Source organism: Panthera pardus, unplaced genomic scaffold (assembly GCF_024362965.1).
Source record: "Panthera pardus isolate Hobbes unplaced genomic scaffold, ASM2436296v1 HiC_scaffold_2, whole genome shotgun sequence".
In the NCBI taxonomy this organism is placed as follows: Eukaryota; Metazoa; Chordata; class Mammalia; order Carnivora; family Felidae; genus Panthera; species Panthera pardus.
In genome coordinates, this window is record NW_026526765.1 from 52,258,749 (window position 1) to 52,286,285 (window position 27,537).

The following is a 27,537-nucleotide window of genomic DNA, read 5'->3' on the forward strand; positions in this document are numbered from 1 at the left end:
TGCAGGGCTCGAACTCACAAACTGCGAGATCATGACCTGAGCTGAAGTTGGACACTCAACCGACTGAGCCACCCAGATGCCCCATGTTAGATTTTAAAACAGGCTAGCACAGGGATGCCTCAGTCGGGTGAGTGTCTGACTTCAGCTCAAGTCATGATCTCACGGTCTGTGAGTTCGAGCCCCGCATTGGGACCTCTGCCGTCAGTGCAGAGCCTCCTTCAGATCCTCTGCCCCCCCCATCTCTCTGCCCCTCCCCTGCTCATGCTCTCTCTCTCTCTCAAAAATGAATAAACATAATAAAATAAAGTAAAACAGACTAGCACAGATATCCAAACTCTTTACCCCTAGACTCTAAGAACTCTCAGGGTAAACCTGTAAGCATTCATCTTCTCTTGGGCTGAGGCATTAGTGGGCTCTGAAGCTATACTGCTTGAGATAGAAACACACTGGGTTAAAGACAAGGTCACAAAGATATTTAACCTTTCTGAGCCTCAGTTTTATCAACTGTAAAATGGTTGTTTATCAACTGTAAAATGTAAAATCATTCTATGACATATGCCTTTTGGGTGACTGCAAGGATTTAATGAGATGATTCACAGTGCCCTATACGATAAATTCACAGAACAGTAACTTTAATTATAGAGTAAGTGGGTAAAGGAATTGAACTTGTGTTATATCACAGTCAGAAACCGGTTTCTGACATAAAACAGCCTTGGAAGTGGTGACAGAGGATGACACACAGCATGTGCTCAATTACTCTTTAAGAAACAAATGAATGCATTCCCACCAATAGTGCAAAGGGGTTCCCTTTTCTCTGTGTCTTGCCAACATGTGTTGCTGCCTGAGTTGTTAATTTTTGCCATTCTGACAGGTAGGAAGTGGTATCTCATGGCGGTTTTGATTTGTATTTCCCTGATGATGAGTGATATTGAGCATCTTTTCATATATCTATTAGCCACCTGGATATATTCTTCAAAAAAGTTCTATTCATGTCTTCTTCCCATTTCTTCACTGGGTTCTTTTTTGGATATTTAGCTTGGTAAGTTCTTTGTAGATTTTGGATACTAACTCTTTATTGCAGCCACTCTGGAAAACAGTATAGAGGTTCCTTAAAAAATTAAAAATAGAAACTACCTTATGACCCAGCAATTGTACCACTGGGAATTTATCCAAAGGATACAAAAGAGCTGATTTGAAGGGGCACATGCATCCCAATGCTTATAGCAGCCTTATCAACAATAGCCAATTTATGGCAAGAGCCCAAATGTCCATCGACTGATGAATGGATAAAGAGGATGTGGTGTGTACACACACACACACACACACACACACACACACACGCTATGGAATGCTACTCAGTGACGAAAAAGAATGAAATCTTGCCATTTGCAACAATGTGGATGGAACTAGAGGGTATTATCCTAAGCGAAGTAAGTCAGTCCAAGAAAGACAGATATCATATGATTTTTTCACTCATATGCGAAATTTGAGAAACTCAACAGATAAGCGTAGGAGAAAGGTAGGAAAAATAAAATAAAAACAGAGAGGAAGGCAAACCTTAAAGGCTCTTAAATACAGAGAACAAACTGAGGGTTGCTGGAGGGGAGGTTGGAGGGGGGAGATGGGTTGAATGGGTGATGAGCATGAAGAAGGGGACTTTTCGGGATGAGCACTGGGTGTCATATGTAAGAGATGAATCATTGGATTCTACTTTCAAAGCTGAGAATACACTATATATTAATTGCCTTGAATTTAAATTAAAAAAAAAAGAAAGAAATGAATGTAGCAATATACATGTGCTACTCTCTGCTATAGTCCTTTGGCAGGGAGCTTCCTGTTGGTTTTGGGCTGTGTGAATCTTCTAGTTTCAGTCTTCCAGGAAAGTGTCTAATGTTGAGACCTCATTATTCACAGGACTAATAAAAGGAACTGTGAATAATATTTCTTCCTAATGCTTAATTTTGTTTGGTTCTTCATCCTTACAGTGGGCAGAGGCAAGAGGCAATGCAAAAGATACATTTTGTTGTTTGCCAACAAGATCAGTCAAATTTGGGGAATGGAGAGTTTGCACCCACACATATATGTGTGTGTGTGAGTGTGTGTGTGTGTGTGTGTGTGTGTGTACATATACACACATGTATATAATTAAGTCTTGAAAGCATGAATTTTGAAATCAGCTTTGTATTCTAGCTTCCCTGCTGATTAGCTGCTATGTCCTTAGTCAAGTTCAAAAGCTTAGTTGAGTGTCAGTTTTTTCATCTTTAAAATGAATTTATACCACATCATCTTTAAAATAAAGCTACATTATATGATAGCTTTCATTTAAGATTGAGGTAAGGTATTTAAGGAGCCCACTGTCATGTCTGGCATGCAATTAGGTGTGTAACAAAAGGTAACCGTTGCTACCATACTTACAACTTTAACATTCCTCAACTGGGAAAGAAAGTATAAATTCACTGTCTTACATAGGTAAAACTAATTATTTATCTTTCCCCATTAGCCCTCTGCAGTAGTTTGTAACTGAATCTATGCCACCCATTGTAACAACAGGAGAGACTGAGCCTGTGTTTCAGGTGTAGGCCTGACTGCTTTAAACCAGCCTTGGTATTTCCCCTCCCCTTGCCAGTGATTGGTTCAGGAATGGGAAGGCATTAAGTCAACTGAACCAATAAAAAGGAAAAGAAAGGTTTGGTGAGGTTTTTGGTGGGGGAAGTCTCCACCTTTCCTTGTGGATAAGAATGAAGAAACATGGAGCCTTGTTACATACTGGCAGCCCAGAACAAGGTATAACTGACAATATTTTGGCTGGCTTGCTTGATCTCTATCTCCATCTCTGTGTCTCTCTCTCTGTCTCTCTCTCACTTCCCCTACTTCTATGCCTGCTTTGCATAGACCAAATATATATTTTTTTATTTAAAAAAATTTTTTTAACATTTATTTTTGAGAGACAGAGACAGAGCATGAGTGGGGGAGGGGCAGAGAGAGAGGGAGACACAGAATCTGAAGCAGGCTCCAGGCTCCGAGCTGTCAGCACAGAGCCGGATGTGGGGCTTGAAGTCACAACTTGTGACGTCATGACCTAAGCTGAAGTCAGATGCTTAACCGACTGAGCCACCCAGGTGCCCCATGCATAGACCAAATATATTAAAGGTGGGTAGAAAATCAAAAAAGTCTCATTAATAAAATTAAAAATAATAATTTCAATACTGTGATAAAACTCAACCTAGGACAACAGTAACATCATGTATAATTCATCTATATTTTTATATATGTAAATATATATAAGATACATGTTTATACCTCATATAAATATAGATATATAGAAGTATAGAGACACCTTTCCAAAATCAATAATCCTGTAAGAATAGTTTGTTATCCTACAGCAATTTTAATAAAAGTGCCCTCCATTTACTTAAGTCACTTATGTTTTATCAAATGGCCGGCATATCTTTTATTTCATATCATTCTACAAGTCAGAATGAATTTGAAAGGCCAGGCAAGATCTTATGTTATGGATTAACAAAACTAAGGCACAGAGAAATTCTTTTCCCCAAGTTGCAGAACTTTCCAGAGGCTGAGCTAGGCTCAGTGTCCTGGTTTCTTGAATCCAAATTCTACTCTGTGGCTTTCTCTGCCAATGATAGAGCTGAGAAAAGATATTTTAAAACAGCTTCACATACAATCTGTGATCAAATTGTGCAACTGAGAGAGAGAAACCTAGGTTTATGTTCCAGTTTTAGTTAGTCCGAGGTCTACCATTAACTAGCTTAGTTGACCCTGAGCAAGTCACTGACATTTCTGGATTTCAGTGTTTACATATAAAACAGAGACATCACAATAAAAAAAAAATGAAAGTATGTATGGTGATGTATGTTAACTGGACTTATCTTGATAATCGTTTGCAATATATACAAATAACAATCATTACGTTGTATACCTGAAATTAGTATCATGTTAGGTCAATTACATGTCAACGAAAAAAAGGAACAAAAATGCAACTAAAAGTAAAAGGAAGCATTAATTAAAAACAGCAAAACATTATTTTGAGGTGAAGTTTCCTATTCTTAAGTCTGAGATAGGCACAAACCAGGCAAATTTGCCAACTGGTCCGAGTCATCTCTAGAACCTTCAGTCTAGTTCTTAAGGCAGCAGCCACTACTCCTTCAGGGTTGGAACTCATTTGCATTCTCTGGGCTAGGTCCTTGTTATTCAGTGTGGTCCAGAGATCAACAGCTTTGGCATTTCTAGGAAGTTTGTTAGAAATGCAGAATCTCAAGCCTCATCCTAGACCTATAGAATAAGAACCTGCACTTTAGCAAGATACCTAGATAGCTTTTGTGCACATTAAAGATTGAGAAGCACCCAGTTAGATCATCTCTAAGATCCCTTAAAATTCAAAGTCCATAAGTGAAGGATTAAAAAAAAAGAATCTTCTAAGGACGCTGGGTAACTCCCCAAGTCTGCTAAGCCAAATGTTCAAGGTCTCTATACAGTAAAGGGGTGGAGGAGTTAATTTGTAGTGTTCTTTGTGCTCTCCTTTCAGAATACTGAATTAATCACAATCAAGGCACCAGCTAGCACCCCTGCCAGGGGGAGAATGGAGAGGGAGTGATCTAAATCAACTTCAACCAGGGATCCCTATACAGTGGTGGCTGACAGCTTCTCTACATTTAGCTGATTACATGCTGAATTACCCCAGTGAGAATTTGCCAAATGCACCATCCACTCTCACAACCCAACCCTTGTTGGGAGACTGCTGTTAATCTGACACAGCCTTGTCGAACATCTCTCTGTTCCATTTTAATACCAAATGACCCATGGCTCTGAGATTTGCAGATGATGGTATATGTAAATATAAATGATTAAATGATTAAACTTTACAAAACATAGGCTACAAGTCGAGTTAGGAAATAAGTTAGGAATTTAGGGAGATGGGAAAGAACATCAGATCTAAGCTCATGCTTTGCTAAAGAATAAAATACCAGCTAGGCTCTGTGTCAAATATTAAAAACCTTCAAACAACAACAACAACAATAACTACCTGGATTCAAATCCCAGGTTTGCAACTTACTAGCTGTGTGACTGAATGTTACTTCTCTGTGGACCTCAGCTTTTGTCATTGGTAAAATTTTAGGGGACTGTAAGAGTATCTAGCTACTCAACAAGCTTCATGCTTTCATGAACATCAGAGTCATTTGGAGGATGTGATAAAATTTAAATTGTTAGGTCATCAGAAATTCTCATTCAGTAAATCCTGGAATGGGCTGGGGTTCTTTATTTCTTCAAGTTTTGCTTGATGTTGTGGTCTGAGGATAACCCCGTATAAAATGTTACTATGGGGCAGTGGGTAGTGAAAATTCAAGTAAAGCACTCGTAAACACTTGGTCAATATTAGCTTTTAAAAATATATTAGTTCAGAAATGTCTTGCTAAATATTATATAGTGGGTAGGAGCAGGAATGGAACACTTTCCATTGTACCAGAATGGTTTCCTGTTTACTAAGACTTGTCAGAATACTTTGTTGAAAATGCAAGGGATCGAGGAAGGATGCAGATCAAATTGTTATGTATTATCAAGTCAAGGAGTGAAAGGCAGTGCTGCACAATGGGAAGGTTATGCCAGAGAACTGAGGTCTCTGTTATTTAATTGCTGTGTGTCCATGGACTAGTCAATCTACCTCTCTGGGTATCAGTTTCTTCATTTATAAAACGAGAAGATGTTTTAATGTTCTTTCGAGGGTTAAAATACTGTTGTTCTGTCATAGCCATGTATACCCTGGGTGAACAGTAGAGCTCCTTGCTCTTTTTCCTGAGATGGAATATGTCTTTTATTCTGTGAAGCTTTTCCTGGACGTGAATTTAAAGGAACATTTACCTCCTCTGAAACTCAGTAGCATATGCCATGTGTACCATGCACTATCCATTCTGATCATGTCGCACAATTTAAAAGAATATTACAGAGACAGCTCCTCTGAGTTTAGAAACAAGACTTAAGGAACTGGGAAAAGTCAGAGTTCTGTCATGGTGATCCTTTTCATGAGGTTGCTGCTTAACTAATGCTTGCTTTCCACGTACTTTCTCCTGCAATCCTTAAAACTATTTTTTGAGGGTAGAACAGTAAGCCCTATTTTACAGATGAGGAAACTGAGGCTCAGAGAGCTTTCTTAGACTGACATGTCTAATAAGTGAGAATTATGGGGCTTGAACTCGGGGCTGCCTCAAATTCAAAACTGAGTAGGTTTGCTGAAGCTAGGTATGCCTGTGCTCTTAACAGTGATGGTAACTCTCCAAGAGCAAGAGTTTGATAAACATGCTGAATAATCAACACACTTGTGATGTTCCTTCTAAATCTGTGTCCCTTATGGCAAAGTTTAGGGTTATCCTGCAGTGGGCTGTGATGAGGGGAGCAACAAGAAAAGCCTTTCATAGGAATGCAGCCCATGTGTTTGGTGTCAGGGGACCAACAGTCCCAACTGCCGAAGTAAACTACCCTGCTCTTGGGTGAGGGAATGTGAAATGCTCCACAAAGCAGTATTCACCGCTGAGGACTCCTTATGGATGGGCACTCTCTGGGTGGCACCTGGGTCAGCAGGCTTGTGCTCTGGGATTCAGAGAGGCTTACCCCCCTGTAGGGAGTCATGTATTTGTGCCTCTGCGAGACAGACTGGCTGTGGGGTCTCTGAAGCTGGTCCAGCTTCCAGAAATTTTCTGCAGCAGAAGCTAGTAGCAGTATTGAGAGGCAAAGAGACGGCTTGCTTATTGCTGTAGGAGACTTCAAAATTATGTCAGGGTCCATTTTTGTTAGGTCTCCCTTGGTGCTCTTTGCCAAAATTAAACCAGCATCAAGCGATTCTGTAAACCTCTTCTCAGCAGAGGTCATAAAAAATTGCTAATTTGTTTAGGAACACAAGACTTGCTGGAGGAACTTTTTTTTTTAAACAAAATAATTTAATCTAATGGAAAGATAGATAATAAAAATTTAATGCCAGTCCTTAATTCCCAAAGGTGCCCATGGAACACACAGTTTTCTTTCTTTTTTTCAACAGTTCATAATATTTTCAGAGTTTTTTCAGTAAGGATTGTACTCATGATACTAGGACTGTTACTACATTTCCTAAAATCTAAGATTTTAACAACTGCAAAATATACCATTAATTTATTGACACGTTTTTACAAAGGAGAAAAGGAAATAAATATTTGCAATGTAGGTAAGTATCATACTTCAGGAGCTTTTCAAAAGTGAATCTTTGTCTTCAAATTGAAAACTATTGCATGCTTTCCCTTAAAGACTATGCTAATAATCCGCAGGGTGGGCTTGACTTCCAGTACTGATCTAACAACATGGTAACAGTATGAGCAGTATGTTAGTGGTGTTGTATTTCAATTTCTAGAATGGAATAGAGCACCTGAAGCGGCAAAGTATTACTGCTGCTTTGAAAACCCATGAAATGGTACATACACACTTTTTCTGTTGTTTACTAAACTTTACTGGCAACATGGGCACTCAGAACAAATATGTTTTCAAAATTTAACTCCTTGGTTGTGATTCTCATTCTAGAAAAAACCTAATCGAAGGGAAATGAATCCTAGTTAGTAAATCTTGGTCTCCAAGATTGAGAGAGACCTCATTTACATTTACCTCATTACATTTACCTTCTATTTATCAGGTTATTCTTGAGATAATTAAATGAGGTATCACAGGAAGCACATTGAAAAAGTATAAATACTACACCAGAACACAATATTATCAAAATCTAATGGACCTACTCACTTGGTTACTTACTACTTACTTTAGAGTGTACTATTTAATTTATGCTCCAATTTATCCAATATAAGAATTAGATCTTATTTAGATGCATTATATTTGGAATAGGAGTTGGATTCATAGTACTTTTAGTTGTTTCTAACACAGGAAATTGTTTTATAATATTTTTCTTTGTAGACATTTTTCCACATTTTTCCAAAAGGAAGCTTATTAAATAAAATGGGTTTAACCACAGAGTATGGTATATACTCTGTACAAGTGTTTATAAATTTTAAATTAATAAGCATTGCTTGTCGTAGAAATAAGTGATAGGTTTAATTGGAAAACAGCTACAGGACTAATGAATTTTAGGCTATAGGACTAATGAATTTTAGCCAAGAAGGCTCAGTAAACATTCTAGAACCACATGATTTTTTAAAAAATTTTAATTTATTTATATTTTTTGGGAGAGAAAGTGAGAGAGAGTGGGGGATAGGGGCAGATGGAGAGAGAAAGAATCTTAAGCAGGCTCCACCCTTAACACGAAGCCTAACATGGGGCTTGCTCTCACAATGGTGAGATTTTGCCCTGAGCCAAAATCAAGAGTCAGAGGCTTAACCAACTGAGCCACCCAGACACCCCTAGAACCACATGATTTTTAAGGTGGATGAGATCTTGGAGATCACATCCTTATTTTGCAGGACAGGTTGACTTTTCAGATATTACAAGTATGTCTTAAGTGCAGAATTAAAACTTAAATCTCAAATCTCCTGAGTTTCAGTTTACTGTACTGAGTTAGAAAATTAATTTTTTCATGGGGAACTATATCTACAGGGATTTATGGGCAGTGTTGCTATAGGTATGTCCAAGCTTGAAAAAATATTAAGACATCTATTTGTCTAGTTGCATAACTGGTGACAACATCGACAAGAAAGAACAGATGGCATGGTATTGACTGCTCCCAACGTAGACTAGTTACTGTTCAGTCTAGTCTATTCTCTCCCTCTTTCTCTCTTCCTCCCTCACTCTCCCTATTCCCTGCTTTCTTCCCTCTTTCCTTCCTTCCTTTTCTTTCTGACAGCAATAATTATTAGAACAGAATAGAAGCAATAATTATTATAAATGAGCATGTACTACTTATATGTTATTGGGCTATTCTGGTTAAGTGATATATATGAAACACTGGGAAAAGTAGGAATTGTATTTGTGTGTGGTATTTGGGTTGAGTAGGTATGGTGAGTGAGTGTGTGTGTGTAACTGTATGTGTTAGAGAGAACGTAGTAAAAGGACCATAGGATCATACTGGCAAAACAGGTAGGAATATGTATACATAAACACATTCACACAGTGTCTTAAATTTTAAAAGTAATATATACTCATTAGAATAGTTCAAACACTGCAGAAAGACATTAAGTGAAAAATGGAAGTGTTTCTATCATTCTGTCCCACTCTCTAAATGTAACCACTGGGAAAATGGATTTCAAAATGTAATAATACAATAATGCTTGTGCTATTGGTTTTACCCCTGGAAAAATATAAAGCTGACCATTCTCTTTCACTAACAGTAATATGTTATTTAAGATGGATTAAATGTAAAACATGAAACAATGAATTAACTATGGAAAGAAAAATAGCTTTCATAAAAATTCATTACACCATATGCCTAACCTAGAGTTTGAAGAGGAATTTTTATCCATTCCAGAAAACCCAGAAATTATAAAAGTGCAAATAATTAGGCAATTTAAAAATTGAAAACTTGTTTATGGAATGAATGGCAGCTTGGGAAAATATCTTTAGTGCACATACTAATAAGTGGTTAGTATATTTATTGTATTTGGACCTCTGAAAACTGAAAACAGAGAAATGGATAAGAGTAACCATAGTCAATTCACAGGGAAGCCAATTCAAATACCACATAAATATATGAAAAGTTACTAAATTTCTTAAATGTGAGAAATTCATGTTAAAACAAGACTATACACTTAATAAATAGTGAAGAGCAATCAGCAATCAATACTGTTGAAGGGAGAATGAGAAAGGGAATCTGTTCATACAGAAGTATAAACATGAAAAATGAAAAAATGATTATAAAATATTGGGTATTTTTCCCCCTTAGGAAAAAAAGTGGGATTCAAATGGTTTCTACTTTTCTTATTTTTAACTATTATTAAATGAAAATAACCATGTGCTTTAAAAAATGTAATTAGAAAGAAGATTAAAAAAAAAATTATGTTCCTCATGGAAAGAAAAGCTTTACCTGATAAGAATGGTAAGAAAAAAAGAATGGTAAGAGAAAATGGTAAGAGAAAAAGAAAAATATAGAAATTAAACATTTTTACAAGCTCAAATATATTATTCTCTTCTAGATTCTGTATTTTCTGTTTTGCCCATGTTTATTAAAATATTTATACATGATTTTCTGCTTTTTATGTATCTTTTCCTCTTTAAAAAAATATTTAGATCTTGGGAGCGCCTGGGTGGCTCAGTCAGTTAAGTGTCTGACTTTGGTTCAGGTCATGATCTCACAGTTCATTGGTTCCAGCCCCATGTCTGGGCTGTCAACACAAAGCCTGGAGCCTGTTTCTGATTCTGGGTCTCCCTCTCTCTCTGCCTCTCCCCAACTCAAGCTCTATCTCCCTCTCTTAAAAATAAACAAACATTAAAAAAACATTTAGCTCTTCAATTTATCTAGAATTTAATTTGGAGGATGGGGTGGGTTAAATATATGGTATTACATTTCAGTATTCCCAAATGGTCATCTAATTACTCACCACTACTTATTAAATAACTCACATGTTCCTAATGATATGAAATGACACTCTTATTAAGAATTTAGTGTATTATGTTTCTAAGTCAATTTCTATTCTCTTTATGTAGATAGGACTGATTCATTACTATATTAATCACTCTTGTTTTACAATTCATTTAAACTTCTGGTAGAACTATTCTTATTTTTTTTCATCATTTTGCTGATTCTATATATATATTTTTTCTTTCAAATAAACTTTAGAGTTACTGTGTTAAACTTCTAAAAAAAAAACCAAAACAGTAAAGAATTAAAATTCAAAATGAAGCCCTTTGTCATCCAACGAGATTACACTAAATTCATAGAATATTTTGGAAAAAACTGATTCTCTTAAAATGTTATTTTTTTAAAAAAATAAGGTATTTTAAATGAAGTTTTCTTTTATCAAAATCTTACTATTAGTAAAAGGGTTCTTTTTCTTTCCTTCCATTATAGGTATAAATATAAATAACATATATAAATATCATATCTAATATATATATACATATATATATTATTGTTTATATATTCTTTACATAGAAAAGCTATAGAAACTTCCCTAAATTTTCATATAGTTTCTAAAAGCTCCTCCCAGAATAAAATAATTTCTTTTTTTGCTAAGAGTGAAATTCTTTTTCCTCCTTTTCTAAAATTCCTTATTATCTCTCGTGTAATTTCACTAACAATTTTTGCAAAATTAAATAACAGTGGTGATGGTAAGCATCCATTTCTTGTTCCTGCTTTTACTGTTCTATCCTAAGACAAAATGTAAGAGAGAAAGTTTGGATAGATGAAGAGAAGTTAAGAAACCTATAGCAAGAAAATATCCATCATTTCTCAATTTCCTAAGGGTTTTAAAATTTATAACTAAAAAATGAATACTGAATTCAGGACCTTTAAATATCTCTTAATAATCTATTGACAGGGTAAAAAAACTTCACCTTTTTAACATATATATATGGTAAATAATATAATTTTATTTTGAAATTATATTTCATAGTTATGTTGTAAGGTAAAATTTAAATAAATTTTAAGTAATTTTAGGTAAAGGAAAATTTAAGTAAAGCTTAACTTAAAGATTTCTTTCCTCCACTGATATTCATTAATGAAGTGAATCCATAGCTTTTTTCCTACACTTATGCTTTTTTTAGATATGGTTTTGTCACCTTACTTATGTTATGCTACTTTCTAAATCATTTGAAAATTTTTTTCTTCTTTCTGCTAGGATCTCCAAGAGTTTAAATACCAGTGGAGATATTGGCTTATAATGTTCGACAAGATTTATTGTTGAAATCTTCTAGGCTAGATGATCTTTTAGAGTAGGATTACATTATTTTGTCACTTTTCTTAGTTTTGTCTTTGGTAATTGCTCTGTTTTTGTTTTCTCTTCCTGCTAGGGTTAGTGTTGCTAATTTATACTTTCTAAGAATGTCATGTATTTTATCCACATTTTCTAAGATCTTTGCATAATTTTCTTTTAATTTTGCCTTTCTAAAAAACAATTGTTATGCTTTTAAAAATTTCTACTTTGGCTCCCTCTTTGCTTCTTTAATAAGCTTTTCCTTTATCAATTATTTCCCTATTTTACTTAATTTTTTAAAAAAAGAACTGATTTATTTGTACATTTTTACTTTGCTTTTCTATTTTATTAACTTATAATTGATCTAGATGAATTACTTTCCTCTGCTTCTTTAGGATATACTGTTGATCTTTTTTTTTAACTTCTTAAATTATACATTTAATTCACTTTTTAAAATTACTTGCCAGAAATTTGCTTGACCCTATAACTTTCCCACTGTGAATTATTTTAACCACATCCCTTGGGATTCATTATGCAGTATTTTAAATTGCTATTAGTTCCTAGATGTTCTTCAAATTAATTTTTATTGTAACTTTGGCACATGAGTTGTATAAAAATGTGGTTATACAACTAATAAACATTATTAAATATATTAGTCAGGTAATGTTTCTGTTATTTTCTCTTTTTATTTCCTATCACTTTATTTGGATGCTATTTCAATTTTAATTTTATGAATTATATATAAATTATTAATCTTTGATAACACCTTTAATTTGGATTGCAATTATTATAAAATATCTCTCAGTCAATAGTTTTTTTTTACCTTCAATTCATCCTTATAATGTCATAACAGTCATAACTTGGTACTACCAAATAGTAATAATATTCAATATTCAGTTATTCTCAGACTTGGGTTTGCCTCATTTGTTTTGCCTGTGACTTTACATAGAATATTTTTCAATACTTTTGCTTTAGAAGTGTATCTAATAAACAGCATTTTGTTGGGTTTAGTTGCTTGATCAAATCTAAGAATCTTGCTCTTTTGATGGGTAAGTTGATAGGTGCTCTAGTTATAGCAGTTAAGATAAGCTTGGTCTTAATTCTATCATCTTAATTTCTGCTCTAAATTTGCTTTTAAGTTGCCCTCATCCTTATTTCTGACATGTAGCATTAGCTACCTTATCTGCATCTTCATTTTATTTCCTTCTTATTATCTAGGGTTTTTTATAGATTAATTGTCAGTTTTTGATTGTTTTATCCTAACTATCTTGATACTCAAACTTTCCTGTTTCAGTGTATAGGACAAAGATCTAAAAGACAAAAATGCAGATGCCCCAGCTTTCCCACTAAAGATTTTGACTTCCAATGTCTCAGGTGGAATCTACTAAATTTTAAGTGAGCATCCCAGATGACCCTAATGTAGGCAATCTATGGTGGATCCTTCCAGAAACATGGTCATAGTAATCTATGTTAATTTTAAATATATTCTTAATCTTCAACTTCTTGATTCATAAACTCTAAGGATAAAGGGTACTGAGTCCTTGCTATGAATTAGAAAACAAATACTTTGTCTCACTTCAACAACAGACACTCTGGTTTATTCTTTAAAAAAAAAATTTTTTTTTAATGTTTATTTATTTTTGAGACAGAGAGAGACAGAGCATGAACAGGGGAGAGTCAGAGAGAGGGAGACACAGAATCTGAAACAGGCTCCGGGCTCCGAGCTGTCAGCACAGAGCCTGATGCGGGGCTCGAACCCATGGACTGCGAGATCATGACCTGGGCCGAAGTCGGATGCTCAACCGACTGAGCCACCCAGGTGCCCCATGGTTTATTCTTTTTATACAGTGTTTAGTATCTAGTTTAAATAATTCACTTATTTTTTATTCTGTGACTTTAATTTCTGGAGCTGTATAGCTTTAAGTTGACATGCTATCTTTAGTTCTGAATGCTAGCACACTGCCTTTTCCTATTCTAGAGTTCTTTACTTGGACTACCTTTAATTGGGGCTAGAATTTTTTTTTTTTTTTAACAAGGTTTTGTGGATGCTATATTCACTACAACTTTGGAAACGGTGGATATCTTTTTCTTTTTTGCCTTTATCTATCAATAATAATATTCTCAGGTTACTTTGTCTCCGCCTCAGAACCCTGTAACATTTTTCCATTGTTTTACAAAATTTAATATTACTGTTGAATAGTTTGAGACCTAATTTTCTTCCCCTTCCTTGTAGATCATTCACTATTTCTGAATGGAAGTTTGGTAATGTCAGAAAGATATAATAGGGTGGTAATGAGATTATATGATTTTTACCTTAGGACCCAGTATACCCTTTGGGCCTAATGATTTATTTTATTGCATATATGTATAAATATATAATGTCTAGCATAAGAGTATAGCCTCTAGTCATCTTTTCTGTTCAACCATTTCTTAGCTTTCTAATTGTAAGCAAGTTAATTAGATTCTCTGGGTCCTAGTTCTTTATCTGTAAAATTATAATTACTGCAATAAAGGATAATAATAAAGACTATGTCATGAGATACTATATGTAAAGTGTCTAAGAACACAAAAGGCATCCAATAAGTATTCATTATTATTATAATTTTTGACATCAGACTTTTTCTAATCCATTTTATTCCATTCTATACTGGCATCATGATTCTGCATGTTTAATCTGCTATGCCTGTTTTATATATTTATTATGTTTTTTCTAAGTGGTCTGTATCTTTATATCTCTTTTCTCTCCATTTGGCATGATTTGGCATGATTTTCTCCAGCCTAAACTCTGTGTCACTGCCTTGATATTTTGCCACACTTATTCTCTTGTTTAGACTCAGTTACTAGTTTCTACAAAGATTACTTTGTCTTCATTTTTGCCTTTTAAATCACCTCTTAGCATCTTGTTTATCATTTCATCCTTGATCTTTTGTTTCATATTCTCTTTCAATTTTGGGTGAGAAAAAAACTTTTGTTATGGAAATTTTAATTTATCCTGAAGTATTTTTTTTTCCAATTAGAGTCATTATTCTGTCTTTTGTAACCTAAGTTCTTTTCTCTTTCTACCTAACTAAACAGACATAGACAGAGTCATTTGTAGTTTTCCTGCACAGCTGCCATGCTGTATCTTTGTTCAGATGTTTCATTTTGATGTAGACCTTTCTACAGGGTTTTCCTATTTGTTCAAATATAGCTTTGGTAGATTTGTTGGGATTCTGCTTGCATGAATATTGGCTCTGCTTATGGGTCTCTGTTTCTTTGTAGAGCTTCAGCTTGAGTTAAGTGTTGATTGTTTTTGTTTTGTTTTTCTATTGCTGTTTTATTCTCTATGGCTTTTGAATGGAGAGGAGAAAAACTGCACACAGGTTTTGGATTCTTCTGCGTTCACTTCTCTAACACGTCTGCAATTGGACAAAGGCACCAGTTTTTTCTGGTTCTTTATCCTTTTAAGGGCTTGGTGACTGTGTGTGTGTGTGTGTGTGTGTGTGTGTGTGTGTACTCCCACACACTCATATGGTGCTAGTGGGTATATGAGCTAGGACAGAACTTTCCTGGGGAACAACTTGGAAATATCTATCACCATTTTAAATGCACATACATTTTTTCACCCAGAAATTCTATTTTAAGAAATACATCAAGAATCAATGATGTACAAACATGTCCACAGTAGAACGCTTAGAGTTGCTTATAATGGAAAACCACTTAGAAACAATGCAAATATCTAACCATGGGTGCTTATTACATAAATTATGGTAAATATATCAATAAAATATCTTGTCACTATTAGAAATGGTGTATACTTATACTTGAAGGTATAAAAAGGCAAGTGGAAACTAGCAGTATACACAATAGCAGAGCGTAATTATTTATATAAAAGTATGTCACTCCCTGTAAATAAAAGGCAATGTTAACAGTGATTATATCTGGGTGTGGAGGTGCAGATGGTTTTCATTGCCTTTTGTAAATTCAAAAATACCATGAATTAGTTTTATAATTAGAAAAATAGTAATAGGACTAAACTAAGAAACAAAAAGAAAAACATTGAGAGAGAGATGCACTCTCTGCTACCATCTCTAGAGTAACAGCAACTATTTATTGAGTGCTCTTGGTCTGGTCCCAGATGAGGCCCTTAATATAATTATGTCATTTAATCCTCTCAGCAGCTTCATCAGGTAGTGTGTTTTAGTTTTCATTTGAGGAACTTGAAGGGTGGAAAGGTTAAACATATCTAAGGTCGAACAGTTCATAAAAGACCATGCCTAAATGAGACCCCAATTTGGTCTGGCTGATTCTAAAAGCCACCATTTTCCCAGTGGACCCTACTGCTTCTGAGGATTGCCACATACATCTTGATGTTTTTACAGGTTACAGATTTAATGGCTCATTCAAACTTTTGAACACCAATCCTTATTTCATATACTAAGTTTGAAATTAAAAGAGAACTCAAAGGGTATAGTGAAGACACGCTCAACAAAGAAATGTGTACAAGCAGAAGACATTAAGATTCATATTTCAATGTAAATCATGTAACATTTTCTTTAACATAATGTTTTATGAAATTGGGAAAGAGTTCTTGACAAGTGAGTGTCTAAATCATGGTATCAGAGAGTATCATTAACTCTTTCAACTCATCAACTGAAAAATTTAATGCACCAAAGAGGCAAATTTTCTATAAAGTAGTCTCATGATCTGGGGCTTTTCCTGAATTTTCACATAACTTTACCCAGTCACTATAACAATCATGCAGTATAGTTTGATTTTGGTTTTGCAAAATACATTTTTCAATCGTTTTCATCATAAACCGAAATTTGAATGGTGTTTTCTTCTAAATGATTAGTGCTCTACCCAGAATACTGCCCAACCAAATCAGTCTAGTTCAATTTCAACAAGACTAGCTAGAGTTAAAAACAAGAACAGCAATAACACAAATGAGATAGCCTAAGACAACACACATGATAGGGGCTGGATGTTTAGGGGATTGGACTAAATTAGTGATGGCAAAATTCCAAATATTTCTTCTCCTGGAATCTACCTAATACCATTTATCAAACTCTGTTCTGTGTACAACACAACAAGTAATGAAGTTAAAAGGAAGCTTAAAATAAAACAGAGTAGCAATTTAATAGATAAACCATACCTTTCTCCCACCCCAAAGGCAATAATAATTTGGAATTAAGGAACCTGGGGTCAGAACAGTAAAATTAGGGAAGAACATGATACTCAGAAGATACAGTAACAGCTCATCAAGCATCAAGTCCTCATAGGAAAGATTCAGGAGCATTCATTGTCATTCACTGCCTCACCAGGAAACAGAAATCAAAAAAAAAAAAAAAGAGTTGGACAGGTTGTAGATGATAAAGTAGAATGGTGACAATTCTTCTCCTCCTCCTCCTCCTCCAATGTAGAGGGCAGTATGAATGACAATTTGCCAATTAATAATGCAAACACATGAGGATTCAAAAACTGAACTTTAAGTATTAGCCAAAAAAATGTTTTCTTTAGAGTTCATTTAAGTCAAGAATTATAAGGAACAACCTCAGGTATTACCTTTTATTTATCATTAAAATAGTGCTGAATCCACCAAGGTAATAGTTATTTGTAAAATACGTAACAATAAAGCAACAAGGACTTGATGCAAACATAACATTCCCAGACATAAATTAATAATCTAGGACAGAAAATATAGGCTCCTAAATTCTGATCCAACTAATAGAAGGAATGTATAATTCACTACCTATTCCATTCATCCAAATAAACACAACAAGAAAACTAAGAAATGACATAGTATATAATGACATTCTATCTTCTCAATACAAATGAAAATGAATCTCAAAATATGATGTACTTGGTTTCTCTCTCTAGCACAATAATAATGACTGAGTGGAACAATGAAGCTTAGGCTCATCACAGTTATATTAAAAAAAGAAGAAACCAGAAAACCCCATTAGGGTTTCATGAAAACATTTAACTTATTTCCAAGTCTCTGTGGATATAAGTCCATAGGTTATCTGCAAAGACCCCATACATTATTTTACAGGGAACAGCTAAACAAATTGGCCCCAACAGAAATACAAATAAATGGATTAAAAACTGGCTATCTAACCGTATACAGAGAGAAATCGTAATTGGTAGTCCGTCTAGTTGGGGAGAGGTTTCCAGTTGGGTCCCACAAGGATCGATATTGGGTCCCATTTTGTTTAATATCTTTATAAAAAATCTGGAAGACAAAGTAGAGAATGTGCTAATTAAGTAGACTGATGCCACTAGATTAGGATTTGTGGTTAAAGTAAATTGGATATAGATAAATGCTACTGGTCTTTAGAAAGACCGATGTTAACAGAGAGGATTTTGAATTAGTTGTATTTTTTTAATCTATCATTAAAATATATATATAATTCCAACCACTGGAAATAAATAGATTTAAAAGATTTTAGTGGCTTTGCATAACAAAAAAAAATTAGGCACAGTGGATAAAGGCAACACAGAGACTCACAACACCCATAAATGCAGGATAAAGAATGTTCCCCAAATGGAGATCTTCTGGGCACAGTTTTATTTGGAAAATTGGTAGTTGTGGGTCTCTTAATGCAATAAAGACATTGGAGGCTTTTTAGATATGTAAAAGTCAAGGTGGTGAAAAGGCAGGAGTAACTAAATTCTAATATATATACATATCTATATATATACATATCTATATATATTAGAATTTAGTTATATATATATATATATATATATATATATATATATATATATATACACACACACACACACACACACACACACACATACACACACACACACTTATTGGCAACAAAATAAACAATGAACAACATAAAGCTTAAAGGGAAGAAAAGAGAGTTGAAAACTTGAAGAGAACGTAAGAAAAGTAAGGGAAATTAATCAAGAGCAAATTCTATAAGGAAACACATATACACACATACACATACACAAACACACAAATAGAAGAATGCAAAGGGATAAATAAGAAGCACTCTCCTAACACTAGATTTATATATATATATATTTTTTTTTTTTAATTAAAAACTCCATAAGACACTTGGGAAACATATTCAGTAACCCTCTTGCTGGTCTGAGGTTTATTTAAAATTCTTTGTATTTTACAACTTAAATTGTTACATGGAGACAATGTCCATGATAGTACTTGTGGACTATGAACTCTCATGTGCAAACAGGTGTTTCCCCCCCACCTCCCCCAGTGAAGTCAACTGAATTGAATATATGGAATAATGTAGAATGAACTGTTAAATATTTTTTGTAATTGTTAGCATAGCAGAATGTACACTAGATACAAACTGGAAAATCCAGATGAGATCAAGTCTCAGAAATTGTGTTAGCTTTGTTATGCAACCTTGGATATTTTACTCTCCTTAAGAGCCTTAGTTTTTACATCAATTAAATGAATTAAATGGCAGGAAAGAATTGTTCTAAGAGCTGTATATACTCTTATTAAATTAAAAACTGCAGGAAACCAATACAGAGAAGAGAGTGGAAAAATGTGGACATATGTCATTGAGGTAACGGTGGGCTCCCACCTGCCTAGGCTTCCCATTTTCATCCCTCCCTGACCTCAGGACAGAGCACAATTTAAAAATCACTTTAGATGATCTGCCATGCTGCTTCTTTCTCTAGGAAACCTTCAATGGAAGCTGAAAAGGTCAATCCCTCTCCTGGTGACTGATTTTTCCAGAGCATCCAACAATACTTAGTTGATTATATGTTCCCCAGCTTTGGGAAAAAAAAGAAAGAAAGAAATGAAAAAAAATAAAAAAATAAAATTACAGTTGAAAAGAATGGACATTCTTGATAAGAAATAGAGTGGCATTATTCATGATGCCAACACAAAAGAAAGTGATGTGCAATCAGAGCCCTATGTAGATCTCCTCCAACCTTTCATGTTAGGTTGAAAAAAAAACCACGGGAGTCTGAAATGTAGGATGGTCACTTTTTTTGTTTTAATCAAATCAAGATGCCTCTAAGTATTCAGGCCTGATAAATGATAAAGTTTGTAGTTGGTTTGCCATAGATTTTACAGCTAATACCTGTTGAAAAATGATTTCCTTGCATTGACTTAAACTCTATAGATAGTATCATCTTTTAGGAATGGGATTGGACCCTATATGCTCTGTATTTACAGTGTAAAATACATGAACAAGCATTGGTGATACAACTGGAAGCTATAAATTTACTTTAAAGAGTAATAATTCCTATCACTTATAATATTTTAGTATTTTATTAGTATTTACCACTTACTGAGTGTTTAACATGTATTAAGGACTATGTTATCCATCCTCTCTTTACATTATCACAAATAATCTTCATAATAGCCTATCAGAGAAGAATTAACCCCATTTTATAGATGAAGAAACTGAAGGGCCAGTTTCTTGCTTATTTATTACCTGTTGTCACACAACTGTAAATAGACAGTAAATACTGAAACTGACTCCAAAATCAGGTTTAGAACTGTCATGGTAAATTAGAACTTATGATGTCTTGATATTACACATTTTGATTAAAGAAGGTGGAGAAACCACTTGTGTTTAAGAGCTATAAGAACACAGAGCACTTAGGTGGCTCAGTCAGTAAAGTGTCTGTCTTTGGCTCAGGTCGTGATCTCACGGTTTGTGAGTTTGAGCCCCACACTGGACTCTGTGCTGACAGCTCAGAGCCTGGACCCTGCTTCAGATTCTGTGTCTCTATTTCTCTCTACTTCTCCCCCCCTCTCTCTCTTTCTCTCTCTGTCTCAAAAATAAACAAACATTAAAAAAATTTTTTTTAAAGAACTGTAAGAATAGAACAAGCATCTTATATTTTTACTGGGCTTCAGTTTCTTGTGTTTGAAACTAGAGGATTGGATTAGACTAGGGTTTTTAAGCTCAGCAATATGGACATTTGGGACTAGATAGTTCTCTGTTAGGAGGAGGCTGTTCACTGAGCAGAAAGATGTTTGCCAGCATTCTTGGCCTCTATTCACTAGATACCAGTGCTAATCCCCACCTCCCGTTTTTGACAATCCAAAAAATATCTACAGACATTGCCAAAGATGCTCTGGGGGAAAAACTGCCTGAGTTTTAAGAACCATTGCACTAAGGGCACCTGGGTGGCTCAGTCAGTTAAGCATCCAACTTTGGTTCAGGTCATGATCTTATGGTTTGTGGATTCGAGCTCTGCATTGGGATCTATGCTGACTGCTCAGAGCCTGAAGCTTGCTTCAGATTCTGTATTTCCCTCTCTCTCTGCCCCTACCCCACTCATGCTCTGTCTGTCTCTCTCTCTCAAAATTAATAAACATAAAAAAATTAAAAAAAAGAACCACTGTACTCAAAGAACTCTGATATCATTTTTGTTCTCTGATATTCTATGCTCTGAATTGTGGGTCCAACTTCAGCCACTGTGGGGTACTCGCTCAGTGAGCCATTTTCTACCTCCAGCTCAGTACATTGAACTTAAAACTCTCTGAAGCTCTCCAGGTTCAGTTTGCTATAAAACTGCCACTCTCTGGCTCTTAAATTCATCATTTAAATGCAAACTGGCATGAAAAAAAATAGGGTAGATGAAAGTAAAAAGGATCAGATGTTATCTTATTAGGTCAGCTTTTCATTAGGGCAATTGATTTAGATTCAGTTCAAATTGCAGTCCTATGAGATAGTGTTATTTATTAACTTATTTATTTAACTGAAGCTACTATATCATAAAAATCATAAAATGGTTTTTAAAAGCATTCTTTTCTTTCACAGCCTGAGAGAGAACCTATTGACAGATTCTAATAAGTGAAACATCAGGCACTATAAAGAAATTGACAATTTTCTAGACCCATGGGTCATTAGCCATCAAGGGCCATACTTAAAATTTGCATCTTTACAAATATCAACTCCTGGCAAAGAAGTGCCTTTGATTAGAGAATAGTCCAAAAGAGACAGAGAGAGTGAGAGCGAGAGCGAGAGAGAGAGAGAGAGAAAGAGACCTATGGATATTTGAAAACATTAGTGAGTTAAAGCTTTCATTGGGTTTGCTCCAAATAAAACTTAACTGTAGAGATTATTTGTGATGTGCTATCCTTGGAATTCAATTGAAGTCAGAAATATTAAAGTGTCAATTAAATAATGATTGATCTGGTTAATAATACCAGATAGTTTAAAAGTATTACTGTTTTCCTAGTTTCATTACTATGAGCTATTTATTAAATTCAACACTATGCACTACTTTATAAACACTGTTTATGGCAGATATTAAAATAAGGCCTTGTTTTTTGGTCTATATTGAAGGATTTAAATTTGGGCTATGGGAAAATACATATATAAATATTCTGTTTAATGCAGAAAGTTTGATAGAGGAAGCCAGGTGAAGTAACACTTGGGTAGTGAAGAGGGTTGGATCCATTGGGACTGCTGTCAAAAACCTCTAAATGAAGATTCTAAATCTTGGCTGCAAATTAGCAAAACGTTTGAAGAATATTTTAAAAATTATGATACCCAGGCATACTCCAGCACATTCAAATAAGAATTTCTGGGAAAGGAATCCAGGCTTCAGTATTTGTTAATGCTCTCCCAGTCATTCGATTGGGCACCCAAGGTTGAGAATCATTGCCTTATAGATTAAATAGCATTTACAACCACATGGAAATTGTTCTTTGATTATGTGTAACAAGCAAGATGGTGGTCTCTTACAGTCACATGCTTCAGTGACTTTAAGTGGTACATGTGCAAGGCATTAAGTAATTATCTGTCACTTAAGGAGAAAATTATTTTTTTTTACCCTCCACTTCTCTTTTTATCCTTCTGATGACTTCAAAGAGAAAGCCTTCATTTATTGCTGGTGGATCTTTAATATATCTCTACACTTGTCTATCTCCCTTTTAAATCAAAGAGAACAGGCTCAGGCCCAGAGTCTTCATCTAGTGTAGCCTAGAATTCATTTCAATAGTTTTATGTTTATTACTTAAGATTATCTTCCGGCAAGTAATACTGATTTAAGTGATACAAAATTTCGTTTTTAAAAAACTTAAAGTGAGTAAATGCACATAAGGTATAAAATAGTACATATTATACTCATATATGAAAAAATTCACAAAGGTAGTTCTCCGATGACTATGGTTTGGGCAACCCTAGTGTTAAGGTAAAGGGCATCCAAATGTAACATAAGTTTTGGCCATAATTGTGCCTCCATCACTAATTAACATTGTGATTTTGGAAAAATTACCCATTCTCTTCCCTGGGCCTTGGTTTCCTCATTTGTTAAACAAGGCCATTAGCCTATATTGCTGGCATTCTTCTACGAGTTTAAGAATCAAGGAGGGCTTGCCCTCTGAATTTACCTTGTTGACATCCAGGCGCATCTTCTCATTGTTGGCACTAGCAGCTTTCTCAGCTGCTTTCTTTTGGCGTTGGGGTCCCCTCCCAAAAAAGATGTAGTTGACCAAAGCATATTCCAGAAGGGCCATGAAAACAAAGACAAAGCACCCCATCAGGTACATGTCAATGGCCTTCACATAGGGGATTTTAGGGAGAGTCTCCCGCAAGTGGGTATTGATCGTAGTCATTGTAAGGACAGTTGTAATTCCTGAAAAAAATGACAAGAGTTAGATTAGTAATGTTCCTGTTTCCTTGCTGATTTCATCATATTTGGAAAGGCTAATTGTGCTCTTTTACTCATTCATACATGCCACAAAATAGCTTAATGGTACATACCTGCCCTGTGATAGGCCCTGGAGACACATTTAAATCATTAATTCATAGTAACATTAATCATTTTGAAGCATTTCCTTTATTTATATTTATATATTTATAGTTATATATCTAGTGGTAGGCTAGAGATGTAAATTAAATGTCATGGTAGACACGTGTGTAGGGTGAGCATCAAGGATACGGAGAAGACTCTGGTTGAGCCTTGTGATGCAGCAGGAGAGAGGTCAGGAAATGGAGACTGTGGAGCTGAGTACTGAAGGATGAGTGGGAGATACCCAAGTAACAAAGGACTGGAGGTCAAAAGTGAAGGTAGAGAGAGCTTTTATAAAGAGTGCTTTGAGGGGGGGTTGAAAGTACACAGTCCATCAAAAGCATCTCAAGAAAGTCAATGTGGGTACATTATAGGATATGACAGTAAGCATGGTGAGGAGAGTGAAAATTAAGTAAGGCTGCATAATGCAGAGCTGTATATACAGGCCCTAATGGGGAGTCTGTACTTAAAATGAAGGTGAGGTGGGGCCACTGACCAGCTTCAAGCAGGGAGACATAGGGACAAATTGTGTTTAGGACAATCATTCTTGTAGTAGTGTGAAGGACAGAGGGAAAAGATACAAGACAGGAAAATGGAATACCAGCTAATAGTTTTTCAGAATAATCTAAGTGATAAAGAGGAAATGAATCAAAATAATCAAAATAGTATTGAAATCAGTGACTGCATTATACGGATGGTATGGGCAAATGATTATAAAAATTTGGAAGCTGGAGATGACGGGTAGCAGAGGAGCAGGTATCTAGCCCTCATGTTTCTGGATTGGTCAACGAGGCATGTAATGCACAGATAAGTAACCTGGAAGCATTATGATATTCTTTATGGGAAATGGCATACTGGCTCAGGTTATAATTGTTCATCTCACTGAGTGGTCATCTTCAACAGTGAAGAGTAGTTTCCCTCTATAATTGGAGGGATAAAAAACATATGCCGGACAAAAGCACTGGGAGTACAGAGTCCTGAGTGTGATAAGGTCCACATTTGTAGCAAAATAGTGATGTGAAAACAGCCCAGAGATCAAGATCACACAGATGAGAAGTTGTTTAATCAACATTTGAATGGCCGTCTCTCCGACTCAGAAAGCTGTGTCCTTAACCACTACCCAATAACACATCCCAAAAGTTTCATTTCTATGATATTTTGGGAATGTAAGTCTTCTGATTTAATTTTATCTCTCTATAAAGATCATAATTTTTGTCTTGTTTTTCTACATGCTCATAAAACAACTTCAGAAAAAATAAATCTGTGCATCTGATTCTGAGCATGGCCAGAAAAACTGTTCTTGCTTTAGGTCTAGGTGTCTTAGAGTTTTCGTATTTTCTCTATAATATCAGTCATTTAAAACATTTCCCAGTTTCACTTTTCATTTCATTATTTCAACTGCAGATTACCCTGTACACGTATATTATAAAACTGACAATGCTAATTTTGCTATCCATCTCAATCTCATTTTAAGATATCTCTGACCAAGTAATAAATTACTCTATCAAAAGATGTTTTACAAATTTCTTTTAAAAAGTGAATTATTTATTTTTCCTGTAATGACATAAAATTATAAAATTAACAATAGATTTTCACTTTGGAATAATAAGATATTTACAAATTCCATTCATTACTTTATTCAGCAAATATTTACTGAACACCATTCATTGTGTAAGATATCACAGATATAATGGAAGCAAAATTATATATGGACCTTTCTTCAATGTTTCTTTCAGTACCATGAAGAAAAAGGACATCACAAACCAAATAAATATAAATTGTAACTACAGTTGGTCTACAAAGGGAAGTTCTCTGTATTTTAAGAGAAGTTATCACAGAGGACTGGACTCAGTCCAGGAGGTCATTACTTCTCCCTTCCATCCTTGAACCACCACAATCTAATCTCAACACAGCAGTCAAATTTATCCCTTTCAATCTGAAATCAAACCATGTCACTTCTTTCCTCGATGGCTCTGAAATTTCACTCAGAATAAAAGCAAGGTCTTTATCATGGTTCTGGAACTGCTTCATAATCTTTTAGTCCCTTGTCCCCAACATCATCTTGACTCCTGAACTCACTCTCGCATTCACCTCACTGGCTACCTCATTAATATCCTTGGCACTTTCCTACCTCAGGGTATTTGTAATAGGCTAGAATATTCCCATCCAGACATTTAAGTGACTCTTTATCTTCATGAAGTTTTTGTTCCATTAATAATTTCTGGATGAACTTTACAATGATTATTATAAACTGTTCCTCCTGGCATACCCAACTGCCCTCACCTTGCTTATTCCCTCTATAGACGTACTGTATTACCTAGTTCACATTATAAGTAAAATAAATTTATTGTCCTTTTACTGCTAGCACAAAACTTCCAGAAGGGAACTACTTTATCTCCAGCATCTAGCATGTTTGGCACATAGTAGGTGTTCAACAAATACTTGTTGAATGAAAAAAATGAATGACTTCTCTCAGGAAGTGATGATTGAATTGAGATCTCATGGTGGAGAAGGTAACAGTCCAACATTTTAAAGGGATTAGTCAGAACTCAAAATAATAAAAATTGTGTAAAATAATCATACTTTACTATTATCTGGAGTTAGTAACATAAAAATGTTCATGAAATATAATATATTCTCTTCCTCTGGCATCATATAGAAAAAAAATCAAGCATAAGATAAACGATGCTATGGATGAGTTCCCAGCCATCTTACTTTGTTGTCTTCTGCCCTCTATCCTGCTACTCCAAAATCTTAATAAGACTTTAGAAGTCTTTTTGCTTATCTGTTAGTTACATAATATACTTCCTTGTCTCCTGCTCAGAAAAAAAAAAAAAAAAAAAAAAAAAGATGGAAGGGAGCTCTTTCCAGATAAGGAAGCACAGTATGCAAATTGAAAAATTATCAAGTGATACTACACAAACTATGCGTCAATAAAAATAAAAAAATTGACAGGACTAATTTCATTACCAACTGCTATATGGTTAGCTAATTTTGACATGAAAGAGTTTTAATTTGTATTTAATTGATTTAATGCTGAATCAGATAACCCAAAGTTTCACAGCCAAATTCTTGTAATGTGCATAGCCCAGTCTTATCATGCATTACAAATACCAGGCTAAGAAAAGTGTATGAATGAACATGCATGCGCATACACACACATGCATACACGTGTGCACACACAGAGTCAAGCCCCACAGGCAGTTAGAAAATGGCCTACCTAATGCCACTCTTGCAGCTGATGCATCATAATTAATCCAGAAGGAGACCCAGGAGAGGATAGTGATCAGGATGGAAGGCATGTATGTTTGCAGAATAAAGTAACCAATGTTTCTCTTAAGCTTAAAGCTGAGGGACAATCTGGGATAGGAACCTAGAAAGGCAATTTTAGAATATCATAATTATCAATCAATATTTATAGGATACTTTTCTTTCAAGGCCCATAAATAAGTTTGTAAATCTTCCCTAAATTCAACTTTAGCTCCTGATGAAGGGCACTTGCTCCTGAAAAAGTAGTATAGGAACACTGGTCTTTTAATTAGCAAAAGTTACTTGGTGTTGAGTACACCCATAGTCATGAGTAATTAAAAGAATTCCAGCTCTTCCCTGCTCAGGCTCCTGCACTGGATCAAGGATACTCATTCTCTACAACTATGAAAACAAGACAGTTTGGTACAGTCCCTTTGTTCCCCCTCAGTTGTTCCTCAACAAGACCATCCTGTAAGATGTTTTGTTTTTATTTTTTTATATAAGAAATAAGGCTGTACACTCTGATCATATTTTAGAAATCTCTTCACAAGCCCCAGAATTCACTGCACATCTGGGATCAATGGCAAGCTTCAGGTATACAGCAACTCCCTAAAATTGTGTGAAGGTTTTCACATGTATGGATTATATATGTTTGCTAATTCCACTGATTCCTTCAAAGTTCTAAAGGGGTGCCTGACTCATCCAAAGGTGGAGAATCAGTGTTTCCAAA

The 27,537-nt window shown here is 35.0% G+C and overlaps 1 protein-coding gene across 4 annotated transcripts in view; it reads right to left on the reverse strand.

Annotated features, from left to right (window-relative positions):
• GABRB2 (gamma-aminobutyric acid type A receptor subunit beta2) overlaps positions 1–27,537 on the reverse strand; it is a 245,375-nt gene that overhangs the window by 19,058 nt on the left and 198,780 nt on the right. For 3 of the 4 annotated variants that reach the window (XM_019450220.2, XM_019450223.2, XM_019450221.2), the window contains 3 exons: positions 26,779–26,931; positions 23,158–23,402; positions 17,929–18,042 (listed from right to left, as the gene is read on the reverse strand). In XM_019450220.2, coding sequence (XP_019305765.1) covers positions 17,929–18,042; positions 23,158–23,402; positions 26,779–26,931 — 512 coding nt within the window. The remainder of the gene's footprint in view (positions 1–17,928; positions 18,043–23,157; positions 23,403–26,778; positions 26,932–27,537) is intronic. The other variant, XM_019450222.2, reaches the window with a different exon arrangement.